The 24,793-nt window shown below is 46.9% G+C and overlaps 3 protein-coding genes across 3 annotated transcripts in view; 1 reads left to right on the top strand and 2 right to left on the bottom strand.

Annotated features, from left to right (window-relative positions):
* Positions 1-20,651, top strand: part of LOC135824747 (synaptic vesicle 2-related protein-like) — a 28,801-nt gene extending 8,150 nt beyond the window's left edge. The window contains exons 6-15 of the mRNA XM_065337454.1: positions 650-713; positions 2,881-3,006; positions 5,695-5,942; positions 8,827-8,924; positions 9,213-9,305; positions 10,255-10,369; positions 15,651-15,732; positions 16,116-16,205; positions 17,384-17,497; positions 19,628-20,651. Of these exons, the coding sequence (XP_065193526.1) occupies positions 650-713; positions 2,881-3,006; positions 5,695-5,942; positions 8,827-8,924; positions 9,213-9,305; positions 10,255-10,369; positions 15,651-15,732; positions 16,116-16,205; positions 17,384-17,497; positions 19,628-19,645 (1,048 nt within the window). The 3' untranslated portion in view covers positions 19,646-20,651. The remainder of the gene's footprint in view (positions 1-649; positions 714-2,880; positions 3,007-5,694; positions 5,943-8,826; positions 8,925-9,212; positions 9,306-10,254; positions 10,370-15,650; positions 15,733-16,115; positions 16,206-17,383; positions 17,498-19,627) is intronic.
* A 342-nt stretch (positions 20,652-20,993) lies between these two features.
* LOC135824748 (serine/threonine-protein phosphatase 2A activator-like) lies at positions 20,994-23,236 on the bottom strand. Its single transcript, XM_065337455.1, has one exon. It carries the CDS (start codon positions 22,803-22,805, stop codon positions 21,864-21,866), a length of 942 nt encoding a protein of 313 aa, XP_065193527.1. The 5' UTR covers positions 22,806-23,236; the 3' UTR covers positions 20,994-21,863.
* Positions 23,237-23,353: 117 nt separating this feature from the next.
* Positions 23,354-24,638, bottom strand: LOC135824749 (UBL fusion protein SDE2-like). The gene has a single exon (XM_065337456.1). The coding sequence runs from the start codon at positions 24,501-24,503 to the stop codon at positions 23,685-23,687; it is 819 nt and encodes a 272-aa protein (XP_065193528.1). The 5' UTR covers positions 24,504-24,638; the 3' UTR covers positions 23,354-23,684.
* Between the last annotated feature and the right edge of the window lie 155 nt (positions 24,639-24,793).

Raw genomic sequence — 24,793 nt, 5'->3', positions numbered from 1 at the left:
ACACAGTTTGGGTACTATGATCTCGTGTCGTCTCCCTGCATGCTAAGACCCCTGGTCCCTGCAGGCTAGGCAGTCATCACGGTTTCATCGGCGCATGCCTGAGTTGCAATACTGCATTCAGGTCATGATAACCTCTAGCAAGATGAACAGCAAGCACTTGCAACGGAGAACACTGTCCGTGTCTTGGAAGTACTGGTATTCTTCTTCGGAATTTGACAGTGTACCTAACTTACTGCTATCATGTTTTACACTCGTGTTACCATGCGGTTGCAAAATCTTGTCCAGGCTAGTTTGGATGTGTGACATAAACTCCTGTCTGTCCAAAATTTCTCGTAGCCTGATGTATCCATATATTATTTTGAACAGGTCTTATGGTGTTGTGGGAGGTTCTCTATCGCCGACCTGGTGTTGCTTCAGTATGACAGGGTTGTGGTTGTTGTGCGTGTGTGTATGTGTGTGTGTGTGGGGGGGGGGGGGGGGGGGGTCTCTATTCAGAGATTGCTGTGGTTCGACCGTGTACTTGGAATAGCCCATAATTACACATATCGTCATGTATGTACCAGGATGTGTTCTTGACTTCTTGTTGTTCAGCTCTCACATGTGCTTTGTTGTTGTTGTCGACTTCTTTCTGATTGTCACATGATCACAGAGTGACGTACTTCATGGAGATGGTGCCAGTGAAGACCCGTGCTGCGTGCAGTGCATTCCTGCAGGTAAGTGGGATGTTTACCTACACAGACACACGCAGTGCGCCTTAAGGTACGCAAAGAAAAGTGTAAGGTATTTTCTTTGTTGTAACTCGGAGTTTCATTGATCAGCGAGCTATCATCAGAAAACGGTGAAGGAGTTAGGAAGCAGTGCAGGTATATAGCTAAGCAGCTTCATACCTCCTTCACTGTTGTGACAGGACAATGTCCACACAAAGCAAGAGTATGTCTTATCAGAATATGTACTAAGCGAGTTCCACTGTAATTATGTGTGGCATGGTGGCAGTGTTGTCTCATGCTTTTTACTAGTGATGTAACGAAAAATCGATTATTTGAATTTCCTCGATTTCTTGGACCTCAACGAATAATCGATCGGATAAAAATCTAGGCCGATGGTTCGAATATTCGCGGGCGGGCGAATCCGTGCGCTGCATACCGCGCGCGCGACTCTAGATCTCTCGACTTGAATGCATAAACTTTTTTTACTGTGTTGCAGACTTGAAACGACTAGACTACGCGTGGTAGACCATGGTAGACTCTACTGTGACTGGAGTCTGAGCGCTTGTGTTGTGTGTTTGCTACATGTACACTTTTTGTGGAATAGTAGAATAATTGTTCGTTCGATTGAGTGGTATTCGCTAGATTATTCGTTCATAAAACTCATGGTTCGTTACATCACTACTTTTTTACCATGAAACTCTTAGTAACAACGAAACAGCCCTATTTTATTCCCGTAGCTATGCAAAAGATTCAGTAACGTCTGGCGCTAGCCAGGGTCCACACAGCTTTAATTTGGTGTTTGTTTGTGCCGTTGGCATGCCTGGCGCTATCCCGTACCATCAAAGACAGCTGGCCACAGTAATCAAATAGGGCTTTCAAATTCAAGATTATAGCGTGAAGCAACTTGGAAAAATGAGTATGTATGCAAAGTGTGTCGGGGGAATGCATGCAGGTCGATAGTGCGGGTTCGAATCCAAGGTTATGTCTTGAAAAAATAGGAGCAGGGGCGTAGCACCCGCTACGACTGGTACGACCATGGCCGTACCACTTTTCGAAAAGTGTGGTCCGTCTGGAACGTGCAAAACCGTAATAAAAAATCAGTATCCATTGATGCATACCGGTATGCGCATCAGTCTTTGTCCTTTTTCTAGACTCGTACTCGTAGATCTGCCATGCATCTGTGCATGTCCATGCACGTCTCTTCTGACCGTGAAATAATTCTATGACTTTATAAACTGTGCCAGAAGTGTGCCAGAAGTTCCCAGAACGCAGGATTTTGTGTCTTTTTTTACAAAATGTTCCCGCGGGAGGTCCCCCGGACCCCCTACAAAACGGCCTTCGGCCGCGCCGACCTTCGGTCGTACCACTTCCAAAACCGCTCCTACGCCCCTGAGGAGAAATGAAATTTTTTTAACATCCCTGTGCTTTTTTTGCCTAGGTCATCAAGGTGGTAGACAGTGTCGTATTACCTTCGAATGCAAAGAGAATGTTTATTTCTTTTGCTCAGGGCCCTACGCTATGCTTTTTTTGCCTAGCTCATCATGCATGTTATTCGAACAGATGGAAACTTTTCGCAATACAATGATGTAGTCGATCAGTTCGTTGTAGTATGGTTGGGCATTGTAGCCGCCATGGTCGACGTAAAACACTATAGCCAACCAATGGAAAAAAACATATTTCCATCAGTTCTCATAACATCCATGATGAGCTAGGCAAAAAAGCATAGCGTAGGGCCCTGAGCTTCCAAGCTCTCTTGTTTCCTGTTGTGTACCTCTTGCGTTATGTGTTGCATGAGTATTTTATAAGGGAGTTGTTTGCTCCCCACACTGGAGCTCGCAAGTGTCAAGTCAGGTTGGCGAGAAAAGCGCGAGCTCCAGTGTGGGGAGCAAGCAACTTCCGTATAAAATGATTGCCAAGGTCACGACCACTATTTTGTGGATTTTATGATTTTTTTTGGCTTTTTTTTGCATGGATGCAGTGAATGGGATTTTCAGTCTTTGACCATTTTGCTGGTGGGCTGATCTACTCACCTCCCACAGCTTTAGGAGCTGCATCTGCGCCTTTGACCTTTGTAGGGTGGTGTTGTTCCTACAGATGCTGAAAACACAGTCTAACGGAGTCTCAAACGAACCATGAATTTGTTTGTGTTGTGTTCTTGGACTGCTTTGTACAGCTTGTGTACAGTCTTGGCATGATAGGAGCGGCTGGCATGTCGATTGGCATCATGTCGGCGCTGAACTGGCGCTATTTGCTCGCCTTCTCCGTGTTTGCCTACATCCTGGTCTTGCCGCTCGCACTGGTAGGTGGCATGTGTGTGTGTGCGTGTGTGCGTGCGTGCGTGTGTGTGGGTGTGTGTGTGTGTGCGTGCGTGCGTACGTGTGTGTGTGTACTGGATGGGGAACCGTTGTAGATCTGATGATGCGTTCTAACCGTGACATCTTCCATGCTATGTTTACCTTCCCTTGCCATTTATGTACCAAATCTTTAGCCATGGTGGCACACTCACAACACGATGGAAGGCTGTTTGGATGTGACTTCAAATTGCATGCCCAGAAGCGATCATCAGGCATCATTCACCCTGCATGATGATCACTTGTTGACCGTCAAAGTCACAGTCAAACAGCCCCCCCCCCCCCGTCCCCCAACCTCTAGTTATGTGCATGTGTGTGCATTGCTCGGTAACCTGGTTCATTATGCTTTCTGTTCTTGCTGTCTTGACCGGAACCAATTGTAAGCCGAAGATCTAATGACATGGGATTACAACTAGGGGGGGGGGGGGGGCTCAATTTCAGTCCATTCTGAAAACAATGATCGCCATGATCGTGGTCATAGATGGGTGCAAAGTTAGTTGAACTTACCCGTAGAGTGACGCACATAAAAGGGCATGTACCTATATACAGGTACAGTCAAATCTGTCGTAAGCGACCGCCCCTTGGTGCAAGAAAAAGCGGTCGCTTACGGCAGATGGTCTCTTACGGCAGATGTATGGTAAATCCGGCATACCAGGTATATGCTTCCATGTACTCAAATCGACGAGAATAATGTGATTTTCTATATTTTATTGGATATTCAACGACGACCATACCCGTATAGTACGCGTATGCGACACGGCAGTAGATCGACACTGCCTGGACTTGAGAGCTACAGCACAGCCTCAGTACAGGCCAGGCGCCAGTCCATCGCACTTGCAAGACAGCGCATTTTCACACTTTGCAGTTGACAGCCCACTGGCAAGTACAGTTTCGCACCTTACTGAACCTGGGTCGCGGTCGCTTACAGCAGATTTGAATGCAGCCACCGCGCATGAAATCGCGGTCGCTGGTCGCGCACAGCAGATGGTCGCTCTGGACAGATCAGTTTGTATGTGAAACCGTCGGTGCACGGAAAATCGGTCGCTAACGGTAGATGGTCGCCTACAGCAGAGGTCGCTAACGGCAGATTTGACTGTACATGCATAGGTGCACCTTCACATGCACGTACATGATTGTACAGTCAGACCTCGCTTAAAACCGCACACATCCATTTTCCACAAAGAATATCCGGATGGGCGAGGGAATCGGATAATCAAACCCACATACTGTATGTATGCATAGCATATGCTGTAAATCGGTAACCTTCGATTTTCTTCCGGACGGCAAGGGATCCTGATAAAAGAGAACCGGATAAGCGAGGTTTGACTGTAAAAGCAAATGGGCTTTTAATTTAAGTGAACCCACTGATCCCGCGACACACTGACGCTACCATGATACCATGACACACTGACGCTACCATGATACCATGACACACTGACGCTACCATGATACCATGACACACTGACGCTACCATGATACCATGACACACTGACGCTACCATGATACCATGACACACTGACGCTACCATGATACCATGACACACTGACGCTACCGTGATACCATGACACACTGACGCTACCATGATACCATGACACACTGACGCTACCATGATACCATGACACACTGACGCTACCATGATACCATGACACACTGACGCTACCATGATACCATGACACACTGACGCTACCATGATACCATGACACACTGACGCTACCGTGATACCATGACACACTGACGCTGCCATGATACCATGACACACTGACGCTACCATGATACCATGACACACTGACGCTACTATGATACCATGACACACTGACGCTACCGTGATACCATCTTTACAGGGTTTAGTACAATCATGTAACTTTTCATTCCAGTGTGGCCGGAATTCTTTTCCACATCTAGCATGTAGTTTGAGGTATGGTCCTTCCAGCGTGTACCCTAGATGGAAATTATTCGGCCAGACCTTTTTGCGGTTAGCCACATATGCTTAGAATCAAACAATAATAAGAGGACGAAAACTTTGTTTTTACTCCGAGTTTCACGCACTAAGCGATCATCGGAGAACAGCTTAGAATCACTGTACAGACTTAATGCTGGTAGAAAACTCAGTTCTTGTGCTGAGGTCAGTTCTCGCCGAATCTGAACCGTTTGTTTAGCTTTACTACTTGTTTCAACTTGTTTAGCTACTTGACATTTGAGCGAAATCAGGGTGAAAAGTCCAGAGCCCAATAATGTCCAAACTGATTCTAAGAAGTGGTTGCATAATTAATATCGTTCAATTGTCCCATTTTATAATAATTGCTCATGGTGCTTGATCGCTGGATCTGATCCTGAAGAAATGATGTGAGTTTTTCAAGGATGAGAAGAAGTAGTGACGACCCGGCCATTATGGAATCCAATACAAGGATTTTTTTCAAGGATGGTAGTATGTTGAAGTAAGATTTGGTCTTCATTTCAGCATGTGCCAATTTTCTTGCATTTGCCGGCATATGCGGTACCTCTGTGCATGTGTGTGTGACGGTGTGTGTGTGTGTGTGTGTGTGTGTGTGTGTGTGTGTGTGTGTGTGTGTGCGCGCGCCTGTACGCTTGCATGTCTGTGTGTACATTCACACTTCTCTTTCTCTCTCTACATACAGACAATACCTGAATCACCACTCTACTATATATCACGTGGCAAGCTTGGTTCAGCAATGGACTCGCTACAAGACATTGCTCGTGGCAATGGCAAAGAGCTGCCCAGTGGACAGCTAGTAAAACGCTGTAATGCTCTCAGTACCGAAGGACTGGATCAGCCGGCAAAGGCTCAAGCGGATGCTCATGGCATACTTGATCTGTTCAGACCACTCAAAGGATTGGTCACCACGCTTCTCCTCTGGCTGATATGGTATGGGTATGAACATATTATAAATACATGTACAGTCGACTCCACTTATAGCGAACTCGCATATAGCGAACCTTTGTCCATGTCCCTGTTGGAACCCACACAAAATTAGGCCGATACGAAATTGACGCTTTTTATAGCGAAAGATTTTCGTTTATAGTCAACCAAAATCTTGTAGGGCCGCAAGTAAACCAAGTGCACTCATGCAGACATGGGCCGCTCGCCAGTCATTACTTGATGCTTGTATAGTGTGAGTGCATCTCTGTTATAGCTAACTTGGGCTATGAAGAATTAATTCTCCTGCACAATGGTGTTCGTTATATCAGGAGTCGACTGTATTATGGATCCGCATGCAGGGCGGGTCAAGAACCACCTTTCCGCTTCCGTGGGATTCCACCGCCCCATGATCAGGAGGCGTCTATGCAGCTCCTAAATGGTGGGGTAAATGGAATATTTCTAGCTACCGGTAGTATCAAGATGTGGACAGAACCAACTGAGTATTTAAACTTGACTGCAGTAAAATTGGGCAACGAAGAACAGGGCACATCGCTTCAGGGTAATGTTCTTTTTCCTATTTTCAAAAATCCAGCATCTTTGTTCTCATTCTCGGCTCGAAATGTACAATGCACTATTGCAGGCAGGGTCAAACGACCTGGATTTTGATGGGTTTTCCCAATTCAGTGCTCTTGGGGCAAAACCTGGCCGAAATACTATTCTTGCTATGGCTTGCTTTTTGGAGGAATAGACTTCAGAAACATAATTGGAAAAGGATTCCATAGCGGATCGCAGAAAACAATTCTAAAAAAACTCAACGTTTGACCCATTTATTGCCAAAAGCTAGAAGTCCATCTTTTTCTGAATGGACTGTAGTCGTCCATTGTATAAGTGTGGAGATGGCACGGGGCTGGGAGCAGGTGAAGAAAGTAGACTGCAACAGTACACCCCCCCCCCCCCCCCCCTCACACACACGCAATGCAATGCACCCTCCCCAATGGGCTGGTCAAACAACTGAAAGGCACGACTAGCCAGCGGGTGGCTGCTGCATCGCTGCCCGTATACGTGTGAAGTCAATTTTGAAGGACGGTCAGGGCTCACCACGACCATACAAAGCGTCAATAACGGTCATTTGGATTTGACCAATCAGCGCACAGCAAAACGGGCTGTTTCTTGCAATTGTGGGGTGTTTTCTGAGTGGAGCTTGGCTGTATTCGTTGGTTTTAGACATTAGGCCATTGTGGATTCGTGTTCAGAAGGTGTGTCTTTGGGGGGTTACCGTCTCGAATTTTTCGATTTGGCCTTCGTTTGGCTGAGATCGGATGGTGAAATCACTCAAACGCGAAGGCGTGCAAACAAATGAATGAAGAGAAAATTAGAAATCGGGGACGGTAAACCGATAGAGAATTCCAAGACCTTGAAAATGAGCTATCAATGATGAGAATCGGCCAAGGAGAACCGCTGTTCTACTTTTTTGAAGACATCAAGGTCGGCCGTGCGTCGCCGCGCGCACCAACAAAAACTGGCAGCCGTGCGCATATCTGCAAGTGCAACAAGAAAGGGCGGAGGAGACAGCAAGCGTTCCAAGCGAAGAGTTTACCTTCGTGTTGACTCAAGCTAAGGACTCATGCCAGTCAGGGATCATACTAGTCACCTCTCATCATGGTCATGACTAAGGGATTCATTTGTGACAAGGAAACTCCCCACTCGCAGCGTGAAAGCTGCGAGGCCAAACAGAAAAGAGTGTGCCGAGTCGCGATCAGGAAACGCTGAGTTCTACTGACAACATTGGTTAGCTAGGCGCGGCAAATTCTTGTAGATGCCAGGACTCAAGTTCACCAGTACCCCACGGACATATCTTGGTCGACACCCACCAGCGGATTGAGAAAAATGACCAAGATTGCTTGGAGAAAGGACGTCTTCTCCGCGTGTCTTTCTCGACATCAAACAACAAGATTCGCTTCGGCACTGGCCCTTCGCTGTACAGAGTAGACCAGGAAGTCGTAAAATACCGGTATTTTACGACTAGACTGTACATCGCTGTACATCGATGAGCATGAACTCGGGTGCGTAGCCGCTATGACTGCACAAACTCTGGCTTTGGCGGCATTCAAAATGGTGGTCGACGCTTTTTGAATTTTGTATGGTCGTGGTGAGCCCTGAAGGTGTAAGTTAAGTTCGAGGTGAGGGAAAAATGACAATAAGGGAGTGTTTAACCCTTTGGCCGGGTTTCACATAATCAGTGCACGTTTAGTCCCTAAATTTATGAATCCTATGCGTCTGTTTATCCCCCCCCCCCCCCCCCCCCCCGTACACACACGCACAATGCCATACCCCCTCCCTCCTCTATAGGCTGCTGAGGAGGTCATGTGTATGCCTTCCGCATCATACACTAAAAGTATGAAAGGCTAGGGTATGGCCGGACCAATCAAGAACTGCTCCCGCCGGGCCTCGGGGACAGTAGTGCCCCCCCCCCCCCTACCCTACCCCCCACACACAGCCACAATGCAATACCCCTCCCTCCTTAATGAGCTCTCAAAATTTCAAAATTTGCTAAAGCACAACTACTGTATTTAAAAGCAGAAATTTTCTGTGGTGTTTTATTTTCGGTAACTTCGGTGCCGACAATTATTACCGAAAAAATAAAACACACCGAAAATGCCGGTACAACCTGTACTGTATCCAGTCATGTAGTACTAGTACACTTACCTGGAAAATGACGACGGTACTACCGAAAATTTCCCTCCGCCGAACCGCCGATTTTGGAGAGTACCAAAAATATTACACCACCTAAAATTCTGCTTTTGCAGTGGCAGGGCGGCTAGTCATGCAGTTCATGTGGTATGACTGATGTTGAATGTTCTTCATTTCCATCTACATGTTTTGTGTTCAGGTTTCTGATAGCTTTCACGTATTTCGGAGTGCTGCTCATGACAACAGAGCTGCTAGAAATGTATCACGGCGTAGATGATGCCGCGGTGCAGTGTCTAGGTGAGTGTAGAACCGCATATGTGCGTGTGCATGTGTGTGTGTGTGTGAGTGTGTGTGTGTTTGTGTGTGTGTGTGTGTGTGTGTATGTGTGTGTGGGTGTGTGTGGGTGTGTGTGGGTGTTTGTGTGTGTGTGTGTTTGTGTGGGTGTATGTGTGTGTGCGCGCGCGCATGTGTGCACGTGTGTGTGTGTGTGTGTGTGTGTGTGTGTGTGTGTGTGTGTGTGTGTGTGTGTGTGTGCATGTGTGTGATTCTTGGTCATCCTATACGGCTGTCTGTGTTGTCTTGTAGATAAGGTAGCCGTGGAGAAGGTTGGAGACTGTCATCATTTGGACAAGAAAGACTACTTGGATGTGCTTTGGACATCTTTAGCCGAGCTACCCGGTGAGTTGTGTACTGAAGCCTTTGCAGGTCAGACACCCTTAGCCATATCGAGTGAATTCCAGTCAGTCTATACATGGCAGGGTCAGTCTATACATGGCAGGGTCAGTCTATACATGGCAGGGGCAGCGTCGGAAGGTATTTAGTTTAGGGTGGTACGGTAATCCAGCTCAAGTACAAATTACTCCTGGGGTTCGGGTGGTTTCTCTGAAAAATTTCGAAATTTAGAGCCCAAATCAGTGCTCTTCATTGATTCATGGGGTAGCTCAGTGGGGCAAAGAGTGGTACGGTCAATACCGTAGTGACCCCCGTAGCATGTCCGACACTCCTGCCCCTGTATGCTGTGCTTGGTCCAGACCACACACCTCCGAAGATGGTTTGTTATTCTCACTCAGACCACAACCCTGCCTTGCCCGACAGTTCTATCTCTCCTGCCACAACTCTTGCCCCCCCCCCCCCCCCCCCCGCCACACACACACGCACAGAGCTACTACCGCTTGCTTGGCCCGACTCTTGGCCGAAGGCTTGGAACTGTGTGACTTATTGTTTGCTGGTATGTTTTGGGTGAACTTTGCACGAACCATGCCAATTGAGTTATCTTTCAAAGATTCCCTTTGGATTGGATCTCTCCTCTCCCGCGAAATCCACGGGGCCTGTTCCTAGCAGTGAGCAAGTACAAATTCAATTGCGTGTTTCTGTCTGTGTGTGTGTGTGTGTGTGTGTGTGTGTGTGTGTGTGTGTGTGTGTGTGTGTGTGTGTGTGTGTGTGTGTGTGTGTGTGTGTGTGTGTGTGCGCGTGTATGTGTGTGGTGGTGTGTGTGTCGGTCTGTGTGTGCGCGTGTGTGTGTGTGTGCGTGTGTGTGTGTGTGTGTGTGTGTGTGTGTGTGTGTGTGTGTGTGTGTGTGTGTGTGTGCGTGCATGTGTGAATATGTGAATATGTGCATGCATTGCAGCCATTGCGATATGCTATGGTTTGAACCACATCCTGCGGCGGCGTGCCAGTATTGCCGTGCACAGTGTGTGTGCTAGCGTGATGGGTGCCTTCCTCATCATATGTCCACTCTCAAGGTAAACTTACTACATCAGTACATGCCGGGATGGTGGTGGTAATGGTTGTTGTCATGACCGTGTAGTCTTCCCTGGCCTTGACGCCACGTGCCCGTCCTATCGGCTTGTTTTGCAGTAGTGATCAGTCACTGTTGCATTGACCGATATAAAAGAGCTATTAGAGAGGTTCCGGGGTACAATTTTCCGTGCCAAAATCCGTGTGGGCGCTACGGATTTTTCCAGGAGTGCTGCATACGATTTTTCGGCACGGAGAATCCGTGTGGACTGGCTTTCACACGAACCATGTTTCGTATGGAGATTTTGCGTCATCGGGTGCAGAAAGATTTTTCGCGTACAAATTTGGTACGAGAAACATGAATTTTCCGTGGGAAGTTTTGATTTCGGTACAAATTTTCAAAATATAAAGGCATAGCGCGGAAATGTGACGTGTTTGCGATCGTAACCTAGGCAATGGCAGCAAACACATTAGTTCCGTACTCCGGAACATTTCATTGCTCGAAAACGACGTATAAAATATCCGTAGCGCCTCTACGTATTTTGGCACGAAAAATCGTCCTCCGGAACCTCCCTATTATTTAAGACTTACCACATTTTGAGTATTATTATTGTTATTCTTTATTTCCACGATGGCCCATGGCCAATAAGGAAGATAATTATTGTTATCACATGGCACGTGATTGTTGCCCGTACTCCAGCGAATCAGCACCTTTCGCGCCGCGGGCAATAATATGCGATATTGCCCGCAAAAAAATAGTTTATTTGCCCGCAAAAAAATAGTTTATTTCAGTGATCGCGTGACTAGACTGTACTGTACGAGTCTACGACGACTCTGTAGACTGTACGACTCTACGACGAGTCGCAGTGTAGCATTGAGACGAAGATGGAATTGTTTTTGGAGATGGACGTCCCGGCAATGGACATGGCCTCGGACGTCTGCCGTGTGGTGCTTGCAGGGATCATTTGTTCAGTCATGTTGGCAGCCTGACCGTCGGTAAGCTTGTGGATAAGATTCAGTTCTGCTCGATGTGCACATGTGGTACTGTGATCACAAACAATTATTTGAAATAACACAAATAAATTCAACTCCGCATCGTGCGTTTTCAGATCCTCGCAGTCACTGCCTGTGTGTGGTCTTCATGTGCCACGCATAACTCTTACCAGGGTCATCTGTCCTCTGCCTTCACCTTTGCTTGAACAACAAACACAACAATTCAGGAATGTTTTGCAATGAAAAATACAGCTATCTGGAGCTGATAAAAAGAAGACAAATTGTCCTCAGAATTACACACCAGGGAGTCGTCAAACACTTGCAGTACTGTATTTGACAACTTCCTGATACACATGTAAACATGAAGAAACTCTTCAGTGGTAGCACTCTTTTCAACTGAAATAAAATTCTGCTGTGTTTTATTGTGGTTGCCATGTCTATTGCCATGACGATGCCGTGCCGGCACTTTTTTCTGTCTCCGTCTTTCAGTACTGTATACTCTCTGATGGCCTGTAGCAGACTTTTTGTTAGGGTGTAGGAGAAATATCTTCATTTTTCCTGTTTTGATAATGATAGCACATCAATATACATTGTGGTCATAATGTGTTGGCATTTGGGATAGTTTCAACAGCAGCCCAATGGTCTGCTCTGTGGGCCATGTGATAAATTTGTTATCGCATGGTTGCTGCGGGCCTTATGGCATATTATTGCCCCTCGAGGTTAGCCCTCGGGCCTACGGCCCTTGGGCTAACCTCTCGGGGCAATAATATGCCATAAGGCCCTTGCAACCATGCGATAACATATACTGATTCAAATCAGTCCAGAATCATATAAGATCTGTCTAGCAAGTAAGGAAGCCAACACTGCATAGTCAGAGTATAAGCTGCACTGGAGGATAAGCTGCACTGGAGGATAAGTCGCACCCGGATATCTACAGTCAACTTCGCTTATAACGACACTCGGCGGGGCATCAGAAAAGTGTCCTTATCCGCGAAGTGTCGTTATACCCGAAGCCTCATTCTATGTATTACAGTTGGATGGGACTTTGATCTGGGCATGGAAATTCTGTAGTTATTCGCGAATTGTCGTTATATCCGCAGTCGTTATTAGCGAAGTTGACCGTACCCCAATTTACAGCACCGTCAATTTGACCATCGTAGTATAAGACTTGTTTAGGTGATTTGCTGGTGTTTAATGTGCGCCTTATACCTCCAGAACAAACAGTACTAATTACTAGTCCTGGGATCTAAGCGATAATCGACCTTATGGCTTTCTCCTCTAAGTAAACTGATTGTTAACAATGTTCCAGACGTTTCGTATAATACATCTTTTGTAGCGTTCGACGGATCAGGCAACAATGAAAATGGCTACGGAAATCATTAGACCTGTCAGGCTGTCGCGGCATGGTGCAAACTTCAAAAGTTTCGTAAACGCTCGTACGTCCGTACCCATGCGGCGCAGCCTTGTGCAGGGGAGCGTTTGGTTTACAGCTGTTCTTGGGGTAGCTGAAAACTCCGATGAAATCAATGAAATCCGGTCAAGAAGTCAATGCCGCGCCGTCCTCTGTGCAGCCCAAGACCTGTGAACAGTAGGACGTGTTAGCTGGGTGCAGTACGTCAACTGGACTCAAGCGGTCGGATTTTATTGGGTAGCACTGTACCACTGTTTTCACAGGCATGGAGGCATGGAGGCATGGAGCGCTTGGGTTGCAAGTGGAGCGCTTGGATTTGCAATGAAGCCGAGACCCTATGGTCAGTCAAGCTGCCCCTGCCTCTCCTTCACTCCTGCCACTCCATATGTCTCATCGTTGCCTTGCTGCTTTTGTGCCGTCAAATGGTCAGGGCCTGCTGGAGAGCCGGGTCAGCCGGGTCACGCGCCCGGCTGGGGAACTGCACGACCTGGCTGAACTGATAACACCGGGTCCAGTCTGACCCGGCTGAAAATTGTCTCAAACTGACAATGGATTCCTAAAATACCGGTATTTTACGATTCACGGACCCCATCTGTTGCAAATCTAGCGCAACCGTACGAGGGACACTACAGTCTAAAAGAGACAGAAACTCGGCTAGGGTCAACTGGGGTCAACTGGTTGTTGTTTGTATTTACAGTAGGTATCGCCAATCGGTTATAGCGTGGGTGTTTCAAAAACGACTTTCTATTCTTATTTCCGATATTTCTTACACACGATAAATCAAGTGTGGCATATATTATGCATGTGCGCATGGGCAGGAAGATGCAACGCAGTACTTCTGTGCATGTGGCTGGTCATAGTCCCATAGGCTTACCATGTGGCTATGCAACATGGGTTACATGACCACAACATTGGAATCTGCAGCACTACGACGCAACGAGAGTCAGATCAGAACGGAAATGGACAGATGTAATTACTACAGGCGATACACTTTGTACTAATCTGGCATGTTTCGCGACACAAAGTCCATTCTTAGGACCGATATATTCTACTATGGGATAAAATTGCTTGTAAGAATAAATGTGCACTTGAAATCCATACGAACTTAGAAGTTGCGACTTCGGCGGTAATAGTCATGAAGTTGATTGTTCCAACTAGGAACACACGCTTCTTGCCGAACTTGACACTTGACTGACTCACGACTGCCATCCGGAGCACACGAGGAGCACGTCGCACCTTCCACTCGGCAAACCTGCAAGAAAGCACCACTCCCTGCTCAATACACGGTGTTTCGGGGAATTCACCCCTCATCAGTTGAGCTTGAGTAGGCTGAGGAAGATTGTGCCTGAAAAGCACCACTTATATACTGCTCTCCAGGCCAAACCATCACCAGGGATACAAACTTACAGAGACGCTTTGTTTCCAGCGCGACAAACACCTCGTGAAGCTCCAGGTAGCAGCGTGAGTCAGAGTCGCTCATGGAGTTGTGATAAACAGACGTTGAGAGCCAGTATAGCTATTCGCAACGCTGTCACCTCCAACAACTAGTCGCACGTCCGCGTGAGGGACAACAATACGAACTTAGAAGTTGCGACTTCGGCGGTAATAGTCATGAAGTTGATTGTTCCAACTAGGAACACACGCTTCTTGCCGAACTTGACACTTGACTGACTCACGACTGCCATCCAGAGCACACGAGGAGCACGTCGCACCTTCCACTCGGCAAACCTGCAAGAAAGCTCCGGATGGCAGTCGTGAGTCAGTCAAGTGTCAAGTTCGGCAAGAAGCGTGTGTTCCTAGTTGGAACAATCAACTTCTTGAAATCCATGTTATGATTATGAAAACATGAGCGTTCATTCTTGTAGGCAGTATATTCTTTTACACGACCACGCTATAACCGATACGCACTGTATTTTGATTCGCAAATTCAAACGGGTATAGAACCCAATAACAAGAAAGCGAATATGAAAATTATAATGAGAATGAGAATTTAAAATACTTAGATCTTCAGCGTAGAGTCAGCGGTACATCAGAGGGAGATCGGGTACAACAGAAAGAGAACAGAAAAACAGAAGATTTCGCTTATCGGCTTTGCAAAGTTCGAGGGTACTGAATACCATGGCATGGCCAACTGTGTAGCAGTCTACAACGTGTAGGGAATGGCAGCTCGGCGGAATGCTGGGATGTTTCCCATGGCTCGCACCGTGTCAGGTACATAATTATGGTTCCATAACAGGCAACCGCGAGATGCCAGTCGGCATTGGCCTGCTCGGCTTCTGGCTATTTAATTGGTTCGAGCGCGATCTGGCCAGCGGCGAGCAGGAAGTCAGGACATTCAAAGTCGATGGGGCAGGCAGGCAAAAGCGTAACTTTGGCTATGGCTTTTGACACAGTTGCAAGTTTTCAGCCGACTGGTGATTTGGACGATGGAGCCTGCAGCGAAGAGAAAAAGAACTCACGCTTTCCAAGACTCTTGGAAAAAAAGGTCGACCCTGGCTGGACTACGACCATGCCAGTCTATCCATGTCATGCACTTTGTGCAAGACGCATTTCCAAAGGAAGACGAGCGGCGGTGGATTGCGGACTTTGATAGTTCGTCTTGTTCTCTAAAATTTCCGATTTCCGGTAATAAATTCGCCTTTCTGTTTTCCTGCGTTTTGAGCAGGCTTTTTGGTTGTTTTTCTGCCGGATGATTTGACCCGGCTTGACCCGGCTGGCCTGCATGCGCCAGGTACACTCTGACCGGGCTGTATTGAATGTCTAGAGCAGGCCCTGAGGGTGTGTGTTTTTTGTAAAAAAAATATACTTGTAAAAAAATGATTACTTGACCCAACTTAATCCTGCTGTTGTATGTTGCATGATTGTGATTCTCCTGTGTCCAGGGCTGGTGTTGTTGGATTGATATTTGGAATGCGCTCGTTCCTGTCATCATTATTTATAACCATGTACCTGTATACATCCGAGGTAAGTTGCCATGCTCTTGCCTATCTATGGTGCAGGCTATGTGCAGGCTAACTGTTATGTGCAGGCTATGTGCAGGCTATGTGCAGGTTATTTGCAGGTTGTGTGCAGGTTATGTGCAGGTTATGTGCAGGTTATGTGCAGGCTATGTGCAGGCTATGTGCAGGTTATGTGCAGGCTATGTGCAGGCTATGTGCAGGCTATGTGCAGGCTATGTGCAGGCTATATGCAAGAAGAATAGGGCGGAGGGTACGGCGGCTGCTAAGTGACGGCCATATGAGCCGGTGCTGCAGCACTGAGTGGGTTCTGTTTGACATATCACATCGCTGTCACATCACATCACATCACTGCCTGCTGTATTAAATTTTCTTCCCATGTCGCTGCAGGTTTATCCCACGGCAATGCGTGCTACAGGCCTGGGTGCCGCGTACACCTGGGGACGTGTCGGTGGTATTACCACGCCATTCATTTCACAGGTAGGGCATGTTCAGGCCTATTCCTTTACTGGACACATTTCAAACCAGTTCTAGATGAGCCTGAAGATGGGCCTGGCCCGAAAATGTTGATAAAACTTTATTATAGAATTGCGATCAACGGAACGAGCTGAATCAACATTTCTCAAAGGCTTTATTGTATTAAAAAAACGAGTGGATACGAAGGCGGTGAAGAACAGGGAAGGCTATTGTCGCCTCGACGCTTATTTACAAACTTTATTATTTTTGGAATAGTTGTAGACGAGAGACCGTTTTTGGGGTAGTGGTGTATGATTGCGCAAGGCCGTCACAGCCGGGGTGGCTGGGACGGCCGAGGCTGCCCCACTTTTTCGGCCGTTTTTTGTTTTTTTAGCACACTGCAACAAAGCGCAATGATCGCAGCTCAGCGCAAACGTGGCAAATCCTTGTCCCCGATCGTGGTTTGTTGCAGAAACGAAAAGTCTTTTATTGCAGTTACACTAAAATGGCACCCAATTGCCTAGAAATGCTTGCAATATTGGCTTCAATTTTTGAAATTTTTCCCGGGGAGGGTAATGTTTGTCCCCGATAGTAGCGTCTTCTTGGTTTGTTGCAGAATCAAAAAGTCTTCCATTGTAGTTACACTGAAATGGCACCAAGTGCACGGAAATGCTTGCAATTGGCTTCAATTGTTGAATTTTTTCGCGGGGAGGACTCCCCTTCCATGGCCGCCCCACCTCCAAAGTCGGTGCGACGGGCTTGTTGCGTGGGAGATGAAGTGGCTACAGTGAAATCACGAGGAAAGTTCTAGATAAGCGTGCTTACCTTCGCATAAGCCGGGAAAATACAGTTGTGACGGGCTCTCATGCATGCACGATGGATCTATTAGCTTCCCCCGTCTGTATCTACTGTGTGGACACTGGAAACCTCTGCATGGTGATAAATGCCGGGCATGGAGCTCTGCTCAGGCATTGGAGCTCTGCTCGGGCTTTGGAGCACTCTTCGAGCATTGGAGCACCCTGGTTAGTTACTTGGTTACATTTTGTTAGGTGTTCTATATAAACCACCATTTCTCTGCTAATCGGTTACATTATTTTTTTATTAATAAAAAGCCCGTGGCCCGCGGTTGGGCCAGCATGACCAGCATGAAACCAGCATGATGATATTTGACCGTCCTGTGATCCTGCTGTCTGTATCAACAGGTGATGTTACGCCATACCATACGTGGCACAAAGCTATTCTACGCTCTCACTTCGCTACTCATTGGCGTTGCCGGCTTGCTACTGCCGTATGAGACAAAGGGTCGTAGCTTGGAGGTAAGCTGTGTTAATTTTTATGACAAGGAGGTACTGTATCATCATGTGTGTTGTACTGCTGATATAATAATGGTTGATGGCATCAAGAAAAAGAAGAAGAAGAAATTGGTATGCTAAACCTCCCTAGCGACAGAGCCATGATTGGTAGCTGCTAGGACATGATCGATTCAAACTAAGATGTCTCTGGTTAGGTTAGTCCAACTCCTTCGCTGCTGCACCAATCTCGTCCCAGTCCAAATGCCTTGTCGTCAGCCCTGACAGCAATGAACGTGGCCTGATTCCCCGGCTTCATGTCCCTCCTGAGCATCGGCAGCGGTATAGAGGTTCTGCAGAATGATAGTTATCATTGTGGTGAGTCAGTTGAACTGCTTATCAACTTTATGTATGTAGCGTGAGTCGCTAGTGAGTTGCCAGTGCATCGCTGTGCCATGACTTGCCAGAGCATCTCGAGTCAACTGCCGATGCCGATAGTGTAATCTCATAACTTCTATTCAAGGTGGTGCTGTCCCGCCCGTCACTCCATCGTTTTTTTTTTCCCCGCCTGTTGTTTCATTACCGGGACAAGGTCAGACTCACCGCAGTTATCTAGCTCATATCTGAATTGTACAAAGATCAGAGATGGTACGTAGTGAGCGGGGAAGCAGGCATCTGCTTTGGGCGTTTCTATAAGGTCCATTACATCAGACTTGAAACTGAGGCTGACCGACCATGTGTTTTCAGCACTGTCTGTTGGTATGAAGGATTGTAGAAAAGAACCAAGCACAGAGCACACTACAGTCAGACCTCGCTTATCCGGTCCTCGTTTATCCGGATCCCTCGCCATCCGGTAGAAAATCGTTGGTTACCGATTTACAGCATATGCCATGCACACATACAGTATGTGTGTTCGATTATCCGGTTCCCTCGCCTATCCGGATATTTTTCTGGATAACGGATGTGTGCGGTTGTGCGAGGTCTGACGGTATTAATAGTAGAACCAAACTGTAGCTGAGTTTTAAATGAACAGACTAGACTGTGTAGGTGTCCCGGTGGTCATTGTGCTGCACAAACCCTTGAACAATCAGATAAACAGTGGCATGTTCACTGCCGGGGCCTGTTGCAGAGGCAAGGAAATAAATTGAAGGAATGCAGACGTTTTAATTAACCCTTTAAGAGCCGCCCCATACTTGAATGCGTCGTTTACGACGCATTCAAATGCAAACCTCAAAAGATCGTAACTCAGTTCAATCTCGCTCAAATCCAGTGATCGAAATATCCAGGGCGAAGAGAAAACTCTCACCTGTCGGGAGAAACAATCCGCCAAGCCCTGCGAGCAACGGTTCCTGAGATAAATCACTCGTAAGTTGAGCCGCGATCGCGGCAATTTCAAAAGCGCGCAGTGCGACTTTAGTATTGAGAATTTTGAGACTTTTCGTCACGCTGGTTTACTCGAATTTGCACGGGTTTCACTGTTGATATTGTCAAGAGTACACAGCGAAAAAATTGGAACTCCACGATCGAGTAAAATGAAATATCTGGAGCGGGACGCAATTGGACGCATTTGGGGCATTTTTCGTACTGTCGCTGTGATCTAGCGCTGGATAGACGGTGTGCTGGCTATCATGATCGACCTCATTCTCTTCCTCTCGCGGAGACCTTTCCAGGAAGCCCTAGATTGTGTGGATTGAGTGAGTAGAACTGAAGCTATGATCCAAGGAACACGAAAAATGCAGAATTTTGAAAATTTCCTGTGGCTCTTAAAAAGGGTTAAGTGCGGGGCATGCTTGTACAAATAGCACTGACTCCAGACCGAGAGCGACCGAAGAACTCGTGCCATGAGGTGCATGCACAGTTCTATTCGGTTCTCATGCAACTACTTCGAGTAAAACATCACTGTTCGATTAAAACATATTCTGGAAATGACGGCGCTAAAATAGTCCATCCGGGGTCACTAATTGTTTTTGCGAAACGATTTTTATTTAGTATTGTTCATCCCCACCCAGCTACCCACCTACCCACCCACCCCCAGGCGAAAACATTTCGTTTTTAAAATACTATTGGTTAACTTGGATGGTCCCTAAAAGGAATCGTTGAAATTGTAGATAAAGTTACAAGTCTCTGGACTGTTGCTGCTTTGTGTGTTGGATGCAGGATGGCTGGGGTACCTGACAGCTTTGCAGCATAACGTCAGGATAGCCAGGAGTGCTGAAACGACTAGCTACCCTGTTGGTTGATGCCTGCTTCGAGTCAGCACGCTCAGGCTGCTGCAAGCCGGGTATTTATATCCAGGTGGAATGCAACTAAGACCTGCCCAAGGTCTAAAAGAGCAAACTGTTGTCTTGGGACTACGCACTAGTGTTCCGACGTGTTTAGCCCTGAGTCGGCTAATCCTTGATTGAGAAAGCTGGCTAGTCATGTTGCTCTGGTATGCACCCATGCACTATTAAACAGTCACCTGGAACTAAAAAAAACTTCACCCAAAGGGTTCTTTTGCACAATGCAGTTGACTCAATTTCCTATATTTCCGAAACACTGAGGCGAAGACGTATCTGGATTTCTGTGTGTGTGTGTATGCATGTTTTTGGGCTGACGTCAATAGCAAGTTGCTGCAGGTTATGTGGTGCGTTTTGACTTTTGAGAAATAAACTGTACCAGCGTATTCTCTGTGATTCAAAACTAGTATGAGACGCAGAGAACAATAACAGTAGGCAATCTTGGCGTATATCGCACTTTGCAAGCGGGACGTTCACCAGTTATTTCTCTACCAGCATGGGCATGTAATCAGCTGGTTTTGGCGGTGCATTCGACGCTAACGCGTTGATGGCATTCTTATGAACCGTGATCATCAATTATTATTGGACTGCCATGATATCTATTTCCCACTATCATTACAATGTGAATACAATTTCCTACGATTTCAACAGTCCTAAATAAGTTCCTGTGTTCACACAAGTGTATTCCTTGATATTTCTAACCCAAACAATTTCTTGTCATGACGAACAAATTGATGTTATTGGTGTTTAGCACATTCTGTGTGCTGATTATTATCAATTTCTCACACTATTTTGTGCAGCAATTCATACAAATTCCTGCAAAGCGGACACCGTAAATTATTATTTTGCTGAGAACTTGCTACTGTAGTGGTTTGGATTTGGAGGGAATTGTTTGTTCATGATTCTTGTGTCACGTGGAGCAGAAAGGAAGCGTGCACACATACGCCGTCCACATGATCGGCACGAGAGTTCCCACACCCCAACACACACACACACACACACACACACACACACACACACACACACACACACACACACACACACACACACACACACACACACACACACACACACACACACAGTTGCACTGTCACTGTCATTACACACGGGAGCCGTGCATGCCAGGCTGCCAATCCAGTGTGTGCAACGGCTCAGCGCACTGCTACTACTAATCCTCTGTGTCTGACTGTAGTCTTGTGCTGCTGCGTCTGCGAACTGCATCCTCAACACAGGACCAAAAGAGCTCAACGGGAAAGGATAGCGTTAGAAATTCATTGAAGGATTGCTCACTGTACATATGGATCAACTGCTGAAGAAACATAGTACATAACAGGGCATAAAATAAAAAAAGGATAAAAGCAGATCAACTTAAGTACTTACTATGTACGTAGAGATCAACAAGCTTTAGAAGAGCAATGCATGTACAAAGTCATGTACAAGCACACATGTGCTGGCATTACGGTCACATTTACCTATAAACCTCATGCCAATTGCCATGCACTCCAACAAGCATCGAGAAGAGGAGTACGAGTAGTTAGAGTACAATGTCACCTACAGAATAGAAAGCACGTCCACAGCACAGTTGGGTGGTAGAAAGGTGAAACGGCTGCACCGTAGCACTCCACTTATGCACACAACTGGGGTTGCACACTGTACAGCCGGCAAGCACTCTCATCAACCAATCTTTCCGGCTTTACGGTAACATAGAAGAGCACATCGAAGTCCATGTCGTATAATTACGGCAATAGATATATTCGCTGCCGCTGCTCCCTCACTCTTAAAGACACAGCACCAGCAGCAGCAACAACAGCAGCAGCAGCAACAGCAGCAGCAGCAGTTAGCCGTTATGAAAAGGAAGAGCACACAAGGCACAGAGGCGACTACACTGGCATCTGGTACCAACACAGTACAAGCAAAGTACTGCAAGCAAAGTACTGCAAGCAAAGTAACTGCTATGCTTGCCAGGGAGCACAACGAACATAGACACACCACTACACCCACAGCACCCACAGCACCCATAGCCATCGTTGTACAACGACCATGAACACATCATTACACCCACCGTGCCTATAGCCATTGTTGCTATTGCTTCTGCTGCCCCTATAACCGTCGCTCTAAGACTTTGCTGCCGGCTTGAAGGACAGCAGGGAGCCAAAGACAAAGTGCTGCATTACGGGAAACTTGCCAAACACCTCAGCTTTGAACATCTTCGACAGACCAGAGTTGACCTTGCTCCAGTACTTCACTGCGCTGATGTTCCACAGCACATTGCTGTGCTCGGCGAATGGACCCGTCTTCATTTCGCACGTGAACGCAACCGCGCTCATAAACATGTACTGGTCGGCGTATTTCTGCGCAAACCCATCGTTTGGAAACTGGTCTGGCTCGATCACACCGTTGTCGATCAGCTGTGCTGAGCCGAAGAGGAAGGGCAGGAACTGATAGTCATCCAGACCCCACACGCCCTGGCTACCTGCTGGTTCCATACGATAAGTCTTCTGCAGGCATCTCATGAGCTGGATATAGCGCTGGAATACCAGCAGGACCAGGGTAGGGCTGTCCGACTGCTCTATGATCCCTAGCTTGCACAGGCAGCAGAGAAACGCGACAAAGTTCGCCTCGTGTCCACTGCCGTAGTCGATGCGCCGACTGTTGCCAAATGCATCGGTGAAGTAAGCTTGCAGCTCCACCACAGCTCCAGCAAGACCCTCAGGTAAAAGACTGGTGATCAGCTCTGCATTTCTCTCCACAAGCCGCTCCTGCCATTTTCTGTAGGCTTTATTACCAAATCGTCCAACTTGATCATCCTCAGCTGGGATTTCCACTATCCACGATTGAAGTGTCTCTAGGACACTGAGGATTTTCTTCAGGATCTCTGACGGAGCAGCCACTTCAGAGTTCTGCTTTCTCTTTACACTGTCGTTCAACGCTGAGATGAAGCCCATCAAGTCTTCGTAGGCACTAGATTTCTGCCATACTTCAACGTCGGACACGTCCAGAATGCAACGCACTGGTTTCTTGAACTCCATCTCCTTCTGGGTTGCTGATAACGCCATCCTCTTTGTTTATGCCGCACTACAGCCAAAACAACGGCAAGAACCAGATATTGTGTGTCCACTGAAATATCAAAATGCCTTCACCACCAGAATGCAGAACCTGACTTCTCTCGTGAGACCAAAAACTCAAAACGACAGCAAAATGTTTCAAAAGTGCATTCAATGACATTACCATTACGTCATCGTTCTTATTACATTATGTAACACATAATAATAAACATTCATTGTAGAAAATGATTACAATAGTAGATCTACGTACACTATGCTGAATACAGTATAGAACCATGCTAGGCAAGAGTGCATGTTTATGTACTCTTGGTAGTACTAATAGGTTGTCTACCAATCCATGTGGACCACATCTGTAAGGCCCCTCCCTTGAGCAGCCGGCCTGCCCGGGCCACGTTCCACTGTGCAACCTTGATGTTGTACGGGTGGACATCAATTGCATGTCAGTGATGCGGCATTCCGTTATCCGTGATGTCGGCGATCTGACAGCTCATTTACCGTGTACACACAATCTTACTTCAAGCAAACGTGGACAGTGAACATCATCAACGTTGTCCTCATACAACGCTATAATTATACAACTTATAAGTATCATCAAAGTCGCACCAACCTCTTCTTTATTATAATACAAGTCAGTCAAAATCAGTCACAGTCAGTCAGTCTAACTCTAGCAAGCATATACATGAGCACAAATTAATGAATGTCTCCGGCTAATCGAACATCCACATAATCATTACAAAGAATACAGGTAGACTCATGGCTCATGCAGTAGAGTGCTTTGATGTGTGAATACAGTACCATACAATACAGCTATGTAGCTTCAGTCAACTGTAGTCATAAAAAAGGCTAACCAAACTAATGCGCGAAGGCATGCTATGTAGCAGCAGCAGCAGCAGTGGCAGCAGCCGGGGATCCTGCTGACTGTGCAGCTGAGCCGGTCGATCCAGCAGCACTTGCGGCTGTGCCACTGCTACTTGCACCACTGCTGCTCGACTCACTCTCTGCATCACTCTCATCCGAACTTCCAGAGTCAACGCCAGTGAAACGGTCCAGTGCACGCATCGTGGCACGCTTGCGCTTGCCCGAGCTGACTAAATCGCTTGACGCCGGGCGCTTGAGAGACGACATTGATGTGGCTGTGGTACTGGATGCCACTCCACGCTGCTTCTGCGCCTCCATACCCATGCGAACACTGTCCTCAGTTTTTTCAGCACGGTCTTGAAGCTCCGTTAGGTATGTAGTACTGTCAAACGTGCTCTTTGGCTCAGCCAACATGCGCTCCCGTCGATGCTTTCGAGCCTCTTCCCGTTCCTTTTCACGCTCCGCTTCACCTTTCTGCCATTCCTCTACAGCTTTGTCAGCCTTTACGTCGCGGATTCGTCTGCCATTCAAATCGCGACAAGCGTCCTTGTTGGTCGTTTTCTCGATTTGATTTCCAATTGTTCTCAGCATGGATCCGAAGCCTCCTTTGCCACCAATTAGACGTGGAACACATCTTACCATCAGGACTTCGTCATCGTTACCGATAACACTATCAGCAGCAAGGAGCTTTCCCTGATGGAGAAGGAAATAGTCGTCCAAGGAAGGGACATGCTGTTCAACAAACTGCTTCAGGCTGCAACCTAGTTCAGAATCCCTTGCGTGTAGTGCACGGCAGCCCTCAGGAAGATCCACCAAAATATTCACACCCATGGTGAGAAACTAATTCAGGCTTCAATGAAATGCAGGGCTGTGTACCAGCTAGACCCTTCCACAAGCAGAAGTAAACCACTCTCGCTCTGAGCTCGCCAAGAAGACAACCAAACTTCAAACAAAGTCAGCAGGATCTAGGACTGGAAAAGCAAACATCTCTTCCCTAGAATGACGTCAGGTCAGAAGAAAAAATATTTTTTGCAGAAGCCAGAAGCTTGTGCGTGGATGTTGACGTCAGCGCCAGTTGTTTGAAAATGAAAGCCCAAAATACTTTCGATTTTTAAATATCT

Source organism: Sycon ciliatum, chromosome 9 (genome assembly GCF_964019385.1).
Source record: "Sycon ciliatum chromosome 9, ocSycCili1.1, whole genome shotgun sequence".
Lineage (NCBI taxonomy): Eukaryota > Metazoa > Porifera > Calcarea > Leucosolenida > Sycettidae > Sycon > Sycon ciliatum.
This window is presented reverse-complemented; position numbering and strand designations above follow the sequence as displayed.